We start from the raw sequence: 10914 nt of genomic DNA on the forward strand, positions 1-10914 counted from the left end.
GTTTTCACCAGAATACCATTCCATATCTCCATTGTTTTGTGTTTGCTACCCAGGGGCATGCCCAGGTATATGGTAGGCAAATGCTCCACTTTGCATCCCAATATATTTGCTAGTTGCTGGATCTGAGGGACCTCATTTACCGGAAAGAGACTACTTTTTCCCCAGTTTACTTTCAACCCTGAAACTGCTTCAAACAAAACCAAAATCACTCTGATGTAGCTAATCTGTTCTGCTGTAAGTTCACAAAAGATGATAGTATCATCCGCATAGAGCAGATGACACACTTCTTTTTCTTCCCCCACTCTATCTCCGACTTGAAACCTCTAATCCATCTATTTTGTGTTGCAATCCTCATCATACTATCAAAGCCTTCCATTGCCAAAATGAATAAGAAAGGGGAAAGAGGATGGATCACCCTGTCTCAACCCTCTTTCTGATTCGAAAAACCCCACGGGTTCCCCATTCACAAGGACAGAAAACTTGACTGTTTTTATACACACCTCAATCCACTTTATCCATTTGCTGCCAAATCCCATTTGTCTAAGAGTATTCAGAAGGAAAGACCAATTCACGTGGTCATAGGCTTTTTGAATATCCAATTTGCACATTAGACCAGGGGCTCCTCCTTTCTTTCTTGAGTCAATGCATTCACTAGCAATGAGTGTTGCATCCATGATTTGCCTCCCCTTTACAAAAGCCATTTGATGTTTGTTGATCAATTTCGACACCACCTTTTTTAGCCTTTCAACCAACAATCTAGCAATGATCTTGTAGACTCCCCCCACCAGGCTGATTGGTCTAAAATCCTTCAACTCTGATGCTCCAGGTTTCTTTGGGATTAAAGTAATAAAAGTTGCATTAAAGCTCTTCTCAAAAATTTGATTAGAATGGAAAAATTGAATTGTATTGGTGATGTCTTCCTTCAACAAGGCCCAAAAAGTCTGGAAGAATACCATCAGATATCCATCAGGACCCGGGGATTTCTCCTTTGCACATAAGTTCAAACATACCCTTATCTCTTCTTCTCCTGGCCTTTCTTGTGGACATCATTTTCCTAGACGGTGAGAGAAAAGGAAAGAACTAAAGTGCTGAGAATGAATTAGAAAAGGGACAAAGGAGAGAGAGATAACTGAACACTTTCAGTGATTTGCGTTTTTTTTCCAGCTGTTTTAGACTTTTAGCGAGCTTAAGGAATTCCACAATGTGGATTAAAATACTAGGATTAAACATAGGCTTGGTATGCAATACCATCCTCTACCACATAACCGATTCAATCAAAAGAATTGTAAAACCATACCTTTTCTCAGTCTAACCTTGCTGTAAGTGCAGCTTGTAGGATGGCAAAGAGCTAAGTGGAAAACTCAACGTTCAATCTTAGAGGATGGAGAGATTGAAATGCTTGTACATACATATGTCTACATATGTTCTTGTTGGTCTTCTTTGCATATTAGAAGCAGAAACCAGTAGCATGAGCCTAAGAAGGGAGACCTATGGACCAGCATCAGTCAGTAGGTTAAAATATCATTGAGAGATGTATAACGCGTGGAAATAGAACACCCCAATTTCTTTGATGTTCCTGGTTGTTCTAGTAACTTGAACTAAGCAAGTTCTTATCTTGTTAAATATTTTTCATACTCATTGGACTGTCAACAAATGTTTTTCATATGCAGCATTTAGAAATTATGTTTGTGAGTCACATTCTCATGGACACTTTCCATTTATCACTTAACATGCAAAATCTAGACTAGTAGAAAATTTCACATTTTCTTCACTCCTTTTTAGTATATTCACACCAATAAACTTCCCATTTATCACTTAACATGCAAAATCTAGACAAGTAGATGACATTTTCTTCACTCCTTTTTAGTATAGTCACACAAATAATGCCAGAATTTCATCTGCTTTCTTAATATCCAGGTGATGATTCCAAAACACTAATGCTGGTTCATATTAGTCCCCATGAAGAAGATTTGTGCGAGACATTGTGTACATTAAATTTTGCAACACGAGCCAAACTGGTTCAATTAAGAAATGAAGAATCAACAGTAAGTCACTGAAACAATCAACTGAGCCTAGTACTGGAAATCATGCAACTACTTACATTATTATGACATACAACATATATCTTTTTTTTTTGAGAATGACACACAACATATCTCTTTTCATTTCTTGTCATGTAATTGATTGGTTATAACTAGTTCAATATGTTGTCCTGATTGTCCAACAGTACTGGAAAAATCCAATATGGTGTACATCAACTTCAATACAAAACTACTTGCTGAAATCACAACCACAAACAAACTTAGTAGGAATGTGAAATATAGGCCATTATTAATGGCATGGAGTCATCAATACAAATAAGATCTTTTATTGATTCAAATTTCAACCACGGAAATGAGTAGACTAACATCTTCATAATCCATATGCATACTGTGAGTACATTTGGCTCCACCTGATCTAATACTGAAACTGCTACACAGGGAAGATGCTTATTTGATCATTTTATGTTTTCAGTACACCCCTTTTTTCTGGGCTAAGTTATTTTTCTAAGACCTTAAGGCCTATAGAACATTTGAGTAAGGTGAGATGATAAATTTGACAGGAATTGAACAGTCCATTAGGAAACAGATGGTTAGGAGCTAATGTTAGTTGAAATGAGAGATACTGAAGTTAAAGTTGAACTGAAGGCGCTTTTGACTTGGTATTTAACTTGTATGAAAGTTAAGTTGCAGTCTCACTAATAGCCTCAACTTCTAGATTGGACGGACCTACATGATTCAAAAGTGTTGCATAAACATACGAGGAAAAACCATTCGGCATGCATATGGTCCTAACAAGTTGAAGTTATTAAGACAAAGCCTTTTACGGAGAAATAGGGAGATGATTAAAACTAGACATAATTTAACACTCTTTGTGCTAATGAATAATATGTTGCCATTCTCAAAAAAAATAAAAAAAATAAAAAATAGTGATTATACAACAACAATTCAGTTAAGAAATTTTTTATTTTTTTTATTTTTTTGCCATAATAATGTTCTAAGCTTCAAGCAGGAAAGTAGAAAAATATACACGCTCATGACACGAACACAAGAGGAATTTCCTGATATACATAAAGGATTAACTCTTTATATATGATATGCCATTATGAAGACATAATTAACATTTAACGGCTTGTTCATCCAAAAGATAAGGAATTGGCTGTCTTACCTCGGAATCCAGATGCAAACACTTCCTGCTCTCCCATCACTGCTTCTCTATTTTTACAATGACATGTTCAATTACAGGAAGTCAAGGCAGAAAAGGAAGTTGCAATAAATAATCTGCTGCAGAAGATGAACCGAATTGAGTACAACCGCAATGGTGTCACACAGGAAATCAAGAAGCTGAATGAGAAACTAGGAAAGCTTACAATAATATCGCCACCCTCTTTAACTGAACTAGTGGATCTCTCAGATGTATGCATTGAAGGGTTAGGGTCTAACATGAGATTTCAAAAAGATAGTGTCACATCTACCCCTTTAGCAGACTTCCCCAGATTCATGAGGCCTACTGTTTGTAGCCGAAGTAAATCAGGAAATGCTGGAGTAGAATCCCAAGCCTTAAAAAGTAGATCCTCGCTTCCTCCTAGAAAAGGGAAAGGATCCACTCACTGTGCCAAGTCTGTGGGTTTCCCTATAGAAGGAACATCAGAATGCTACTCAGAGAGCAGTGTTTCCAGAACTAGCTGCCTTATCAGTCCAACTACGAAATTCAGCGCGGATAATGAGACAGAATTCAGCGAAGAAACATCTGATAGTGACACTAAGGTGGCAGTTTTTACAAAACAACATCTATCAGAAAGAGATTCAATACACAAAAAGTTTAATTTGAGACTCAGCAAAAAGAACCATGCAAATACAATGCAAAGAGTATCAACCCAAAACCACTCAAAGGTTGATAATTGGCTTCAACTGCACAAATGTGCATCAAATATAAACAGTTCCACTCATAAGAACAAAAGAATTCTTGCGATACCAATTCCAGAGAATAAAGCAAGGGTCAGGGGCAGAATTGTGGCAGATTTACATGATGGAAAGGTCCAAGGAAAGGAGTTGAGAACAAGAAACACAAAGCATAGAAATGCAAAATCAGTTGATATGGAGAATCATTTGAGCTCCGAGTTAGAAGAAGTTAATGTGTCTCATGCAGTTTTGAAGCACTTTATCACTTATGAGAAGTCATATTCTGCATGTCCAGCCTACAATATTGATGCAATAACTCTGAATGGAACACAAGGTCAAGTACTCGATTCAATTGAGGTCAGTGAATGCAGAAGTTTTAGTGGACCTGCTGATTTGAATGATCTTAAACTGATCATGCCAGACATTGCATATCAAGAGACATATAATATCTCAGCATCTAAGGTCAACAGCCTTAGCATAGGCCTGATAGGGAGTCCCTCTAGCTCAAAGAAGAAACCAAACTATGAAGAAATGCATGATATGGAAGAAAGTAACTTAGAGAACATGCATGTCCCTGGATGTGTTAGAGAAGGAACAAAGCCCTGCCACTCTGACTTAAGATCTCCCAGCGCTTTGTCCATTTGCAAATCAAATCAAATGTATTATTACCTTGTTCCCAAATCACTAGACAACACCAGAACTGGAGGTAAGATTTTTGAGAAACCATCTTTACTTGTTCAACGAGTCAATATAAGTCTTTTTGCGATAAACAAGAAAAAGGAAACATTGCCTTCTTTTGTTTTTACCTTCAGCATAAACTAAGTCTATGTTCACTGTCTTATGAATATTTTAAATTGCATCTTCACAGGGTTCCTTAGTCTTTTGAAACCAAAAGTACACATCTTATATAGCAGTGCTCTTGTCGCATTGGGATTTGCAAGCCTAGGTCTTGGGCATGACTTCTTCTATGCTTTGACTCTCTAAACAACTGGCCTATGACATGCCAGACATGATGCACATTTGGAGTTTTTTCAAAACCTAGGTACCAAGTGATGATGTACTTTATCCAAGAGATAAAGATGTTAATCGGCTGCTTGGCAACCGTGAGAGGCTATAATCACATTCCCAAGCTCAAATTGTTGATAATGCAGGAATTACATATGGAAGGGAACAACCGAACAAGGGCTCAACATGTGTAGTGGTGGTTCTTTTAAGTGCCATCTCATGACTCTCCAAATCAGGGTGAAAGGTCACCATATGTACATGTACCAAATATTTAATCCCATGAGTTAAACAGTAAATTCAACACTTTAGAACGTAAGATGTTGTCCGAGATGCACCTTACTATTTTGTTTTAGTATTCTCTAAGTGTCGTAAGCTACCAAAAAGAAAAGAAAAAAGTCCTAATTTGGTCCTCAACTAGTTACTTTTGTTTTATTATACCTCCATTAGAAGTTGGGAACAAAAATCCCTCCTCGTTACCCAGATGTAACGTATACATCCTTATTCTGTATGATAGTTCTAGTTTGCTAATATTATCAAAGCTGGAGCTGCATAACTACCAGGTGTGAGGACATGTGGAAAACAATACTCGTTGACCCTTACATGAATTCCACCTAAATCTCGAAAAGAAATCTAGCCTAAGGTAGACCAAATCTTCTATTAACCTTAAATTATGCATTCAACAACAAGCTATGTGCATCCAACTAGATAATGCATACTAGAGTTTCATGAAATTAAGGTAAACTATTTTATTTTTTTGAGAAAGGTAACGTTACTTCTATATATCCACAGGTATACTACACCAACAGGTATAGTTCCCCAACAAAAGTATTACAACTTACATCTTGTGGTTCAACTTATCTTTACAAAAAGTCTAAAACATCAAAAATATCTTCTGTTTGAGCTAATAGTTTTTGCTCACACCAAAAATAAAATAGGCCTAAGCAATTCATCTTAAGAATCTGTAAGCTGCTTTGTACTCCTTCAAAACACCTCTTTTTCCTCTCGATCCAGACTGACCACCAAATACAAGCCGGGACAATCTTCCATCTCTCGTCCTTCTTACTTACCATGCCATCCTTGTTCCAGCATCTAAGGACACCTGCTACGCTTCCAGGTTTCACCCATCTGATCCCTTTTAGGCATATAAACATCCTCCATAGTTGATCTGTCCACTTGCAATGCAATTAATTACTGCTTCTGCACTGTTAAGGTAAACTATAACAGTGCAGAAGCAGTAATTAACAGAGATCAGCAAGTTGTGTATACGAAAAATTTAAGCAAAAGTAACAAGAATTGCAGATTAGAAAATAGTGCCTGGGCCAAGAGACATATCAAGGACTGCATTTGGTTTGTTCAACCTGAGTCACTGAGAAGTGCTAATGACTTGTTCCTGACCATACCCAAAAACTGAGAAGGTTGAAAATGGGAAGCTCACTCCTTTAATGGACAAATACATAGACAGCCCCTTAAAGTTGTCATCTCTTTTCATGTAGACACCTCAACTGAAGTATTCACCTATTAGACACTTCAGCCTCAGTCAATGTGTGCATATTAAGCACAGTGTGCTGATATGGCATGCTGCATTTTACCCCTTTCTGTAGTGCACTAAGGGCCTATTTGGATGGGATTATAAAAAGTAACTTATAAGTCAAAGTTAAAAGTCATAAGTAGATGTGTTATGGACGGCGAAAGGCAACAAGGTTCTGGTGAGGCGCTCGCCTTTTTGAAGTGTGGTGCCAATTAATACCAAAATTTAAAATATTTATTTGTGTATATAAATAATCAAATCTCAATAGCAATAACAAATTAGCCAATATTTCAATTCAAAAATTGAAAATAGATAGTACATACTAAAAGTCTAGAACTTGAATGAAAAAAAAAAGAACAGAAGTCAAAACACAGAGAAAAAAACAAGGTAGAAGTACTCTTAAGTCTGAAAAAGAAGGAAAAAGAAACAAAGGAAGAAGAAATTTGAAGAAGAAGAAAAGAAGAAATATGTATTGATTGGACTTTGGAATGGCTGAAAAAGTCCGGCTGGTTGCCGGAGAAATCTAGTTGAGTCGAGGTTGGAGCCGTAGTTGTAGTCTAATGAGTGCAACTGAGCAAATTTAGAAAGAAAATCTTAAAATTGCCTTTTGACTTTTAAAACCCTAAATTGGTCACTTTATTTTAAGAAAATACAAAAGGTGACCCCTTTTTTGCCTTAATCGCCTCTCGCCTTTGTCGTCATGCGTCGCCTTTTGAAGATCGCCTCGCCACAAAGCTAATAGGCGATGAAGATTCACCTCGCCTCACCTCTCGCCATTGGCGATGAGGCGATTGCCTTTCACAACACATGTAGATGGTACCCTACTTTCGACTTTGATCTTATTTTAAAGCTTTTTGGCCTAAAAGTGGGAGCTTAAATGTACTTTATAGTCTTTCGAAACACCTCCAAAAAAAAAAAAAACTTAAAAGTCAAAAGCACCCAAAAATAAGTTAATCCAAACGGGCACTAAATGACTTTTTAGATTGTAGGTTTCATTTTTACTTGAGGTTAGTTCTGTTTTCTGTCACCAGATTCTCATTGGAAATTTCCAAAGCACCATAGACTGCTTCGAACTGCTTCCAACTGATTAATTCCCAAGAAAGACGACATTCTTATTATTTGATTAGAATTATCATTGACAAAAAACATCACACTTTTCCATCATTCTTCCTATGACCTTTAACCATAAAAGTAAAATGGAAATTTCGACTAAGTATTGACAATAATAAAATTACAAACCAATCTTCACAAAATCCTAGGTTTCTCTGGACATCTCAAGATGTCAGTTTCTGCATTTGCAACTACACAAATATGACCATTGAAAAACTCAATATTCATTCCAGACCCATCGAAACTCCATGGATTCTTCCGGTGAAAACCCATTGATTCACTGCTGGAAAAGATGCGGCTCTATTTCACCATTAATCATGGTGATTTCTGTTGAAACTTTAAGGGTTCTGCTATATATTGGGCTGTCTGTAATCTTTATCTTCTGCTACTCAACATGGTATGTGGGTGCTAGTTCAGATGGATGGACTACTAAATCTGAGGGGTACCAATTAAAAGAGTGGTAAAGAGGGATAAGATCCATAATGATTACTATTAATGCTGAAGTGATGAATATTCTTGGGGTTCTTTGTGCTGTACTAGAGTATTTGTCAAAGGTAATTTCCATTTCAGGGAGATTGTTCAGTGAAAGCAGAGATGGGCATCATTCACTCTCGAGAAACTGTGTCCGCTGAAGTGGCTCTTAAAATTACATGTATCAGTGGAAGTGGATAGTGGTGAAAAGCAATGAGGATCCATCTGCTAAGCTGGAGAAATGGTGCAAATACAATACAAAGGAATAATGGCTAGAGTATTTGGTAGGAAGTCAATATTTAGGGGGGAAATTTGAACTTTTGCCAGAAAATTGCAATGTAGTTTATGTATCATTTTAATAAAAAATGATAACTAGAGCACTAAGAGGAAGAAAACCAAAAAAGGAAGACCCATGGACAACATCTTCACTGGATTTAGAAGGAATATTCACTTTGAGAGCTCACAAAATGTATTGGGAAATACTTCCTGCCACTGTAAACCAAGAAATTCAACAACCAGTTGGAACTTAATTCAAAAAAAAATTTGTAGCATGATTTGTCACTAACTTAGTGAACCTAGCTAACTTGGTCAATTAGGTACCAGTCACCAATAGAAGATTTGAAGTGGGGGCTCAGAACAGAAGAAGCAAGAATAAAGGTATTAATCTGATTTACATAATACATCCTGTTTTTTGTAATGTCAAGTGCTATGAAGAATCTTAAACTGTGCTATTTTTAAGTCCTACTTACTTCACATGCAGGTAAACTTAAACTGCTCAACATTAGTTGAGTTATTTTCTGAAGCTTAAGATCCTTGAAACAATCAGTCAAGTTATGCAAAATCCTACCTCTTGTCTTATAAGTGGTCCTCTTGAGGGCTATCAGCATCAAGCAGCTCTACATATCCCCAATATTCATGCAGTGCCGTCTTTGACACCCTGTTTAAGTGTGATAGAACTCTGTATATTCTCTCACATTGAGGATGTGATCTGTCTCCTGAATAGAAATAATAAACTTTATCTTTCATTTTGATGAAGCTACCGCCTGGCAACTTTTGGACTCCTGTGTCCTTCATGATCTTTCTTGCTACCCTAGCTTCACTCCACCTACCAAGAGCAGCATATGTATTGGACACAAGGGAATAATTCCCACTATTATGTGGTTCGACTTCAGTTAGATGCTGCAGAGCTTGCTCCCCAAGTTCAACATGACCTTGGTTCCTGGCTGCAGCAAGAAGAGATCCCCAAATCGCTGCATTTGCTTCAAACGGCATCATTTTAACCATATTTGCAGCCTCGTCGAGGTAACCGGCACGCCCAAAAAGATCAACCATGCAACCATAGTGTCTGATGTCAGGACTAATACCATGTTTTTCTTCCATTGTCTTAAAATATAATCTGCCTTCCTCCACGAGTCCAGCGTGGCTACATGCAGATAGTAGTGCTATAAAGGTGACACTGTTTGGCCTAATTCCAACCATTTCCAGTCGTGGAAACATGTTAATTGCTTCTCTTCCATATCCATTGACAGCCAATGCAGAAATCACTGTTGACCATGTAACAACACTCCTTGTTTCCATGCTCTCAAACAGTTCTACTGCCTTCTTTACATTGCCCGATTTTGCATACATATCAATAAGTGTATTGTTAAGAGACACACTTCTATGTAACCTGTGTTTTATAATATAACTATGGATCCATTCACCCAACTCATGCTCACCCAAGTGGGCACAAGCTGAAAGTGCAGCTAACATGGTTACTTCATCAGGCTTAGCACTAACCTCCACACTCATCATTTTCCTGAACACACCTATAGCCTGAGAAAACTGATTCCCCTGAGCGTAGCCCGCAATGATGGTAGTCCAAGAAACCACATTCTTCTCCAGCATATTATCAAACAGGTACTTGGCGGTGTCCATATCATGAGCCTTAACATAACCCGCTATCATGGCATTCCACAAGCCCACATCTTTGTTACGCATTTCATCAAACACCTTACGTGCATCAGAAATGCACCCAAAAGAAGAATACATCCGTACAAGGGACGTTGCTACATGTACATCATTGTTCAATCCAGTTAAAATAGCTTCACAGTGAATTTGCCTAGAGGTGGTGAGACAAGTTACAGCATTCAACACAAAAGGGATAGAGTAAGTATCATGATATAAGCCAATGGCTCGAGCTTGTTTATAAAGGCAAATTGCATCCATAGATAAATGTCGTTGTCTTGAGAAAATACTGATCAAAGTATTGTAAAGATATATGTTTGGATTTGGGTTTGAAGTGACAATTGAATATGCATAGCTGACAAAGCCAAGGGCCGAACATGTGTGGAAGAATTGGCTGAGAATAAAGTTGTCTTGATCTAAAGCACGATGTACCATGAAGCCATGAGTTTGATAAATGTGATTTTCGTTGGAACATTTTTTAAGCAAAGGTAAAAATGTGTCTTGTAGTTGAAGATTAGATTTGTGGTAGTTGTGATGGGGGTGATTGGAGTTGGGTTTTAGTAGAGTATGAACAAGTTTAGAGGATGGCCTAGAAAATAGCCGCAACATTTGCTTCTTGGAAAAAGTGTGCCCTCATTGAGGACTCCTCAAGAATTATATTGTCAAAGAACTTATAGGTGTGATATTTGTAGAAAGAACTTATACTCCCTCTCGTATTTAAGTTGTCATAAACAATATCAACTTTGATTAACAGTTTAAGATGTATTTTTTATCAAATTGATGTGAAAAAATTGCAACTTTTTGTACTTTTCATATAGTTTTTAAACATCAAATTTTTATTTTATAATTTCAAATTATTATAATCTGATTTAGCTTTAAAAGTTAGTCAAATTGACTCTCAAAAAGCGCAAC

The 10914-nt window shown here is 37.2% G+C and overlaps 2 protein-coding genes across 5 annotated transcripts in view; one reads left to right on the forward strand and one right to left on the reverse strand.

Annotated features, from left to right (window-relative positions):
• Nucleotides 1-6834, forward strand: part of LOC102606138 (kinesin-like protein KIF22) — a gene marked incomplete at its 5' end in the record, with an annotated part of 14527 nt that extends 7693 nt beyond the window's left edge. Inside the window, 4 exons of the mRNA XM_015314086.1 lie at nucleotides 1918-2045; nucleotides 3285-4647; nucleotides 4810-5682; nucleotides 6157-6834. Coding sequence (XP_015169572.1) covers nucleotides 1918-2045; nucleotides 3285-4647; nucleotides 4810-4925 — 1607 coding nt within the window. The remainder of the gene's footprint in view (nucleotides 1-1917; nucleotides 2046-3284; nucleotides 4648-4809; nucleotides 5683-6156) is intronic.
• Nucleotides 3601-10619, reverse strand: LOC102603895 (pentatricopeptide repeat-containing protein At5g56310-like). Of its 4 annotated transcripts, none has more exons than XM_006358671.2 (2): nucleotides 8903-10619; nucleotides 3601-3672 (listed from the first exon to the last, which is right to left on the reverse strand). In XM_006358671.2, the coding sequence occupies exon 1, from the start codon at nucleotides 10609-10611 to the stop codon at nucleotides 8911-8913; it is 1701 nt and encodes a 566-aa protein (XP_006358733.2). In that variant the 5' UTR covers nucleotides 10612-10619; the 3' UTR covers nucleotides 3601-3672; nucleotides 8903-8910. The 4 variants fall into 4 exon arrangements, with proteins under 4 accessions (XP_006358733.2, XP_015169577.1, XP_006358734.2 ...); XM_015314091.1 differs by having other exon boundaries at nucleotides 3666-3741; XM_006358672.2 differs by lacking the exon at nucleotides 3601-3672 and adding an exon at nucleotides 5702-6161.
• Between the last annotated feature and the right edge of the window lie 295 nt (nucleotides 10620-10914).

This window comes from Solanum tuberosum, unplaced genomic scaffold (genome assembly GCF_000226075.1).
Source record: "Solanum tuberosum cultivar DM 1-3 516 R44 unplaced genomic scaffold, SolTub_3.0 scf00276, whole genome shotgun sequence".
Taxonomy (NCBI): domain Eukaryota; kingdom Viridiplantae; phylum Streptophyta; class Magnoliopsida; order Solanales; family Solanaceae; genus Solanum; species Solanum tuberosum.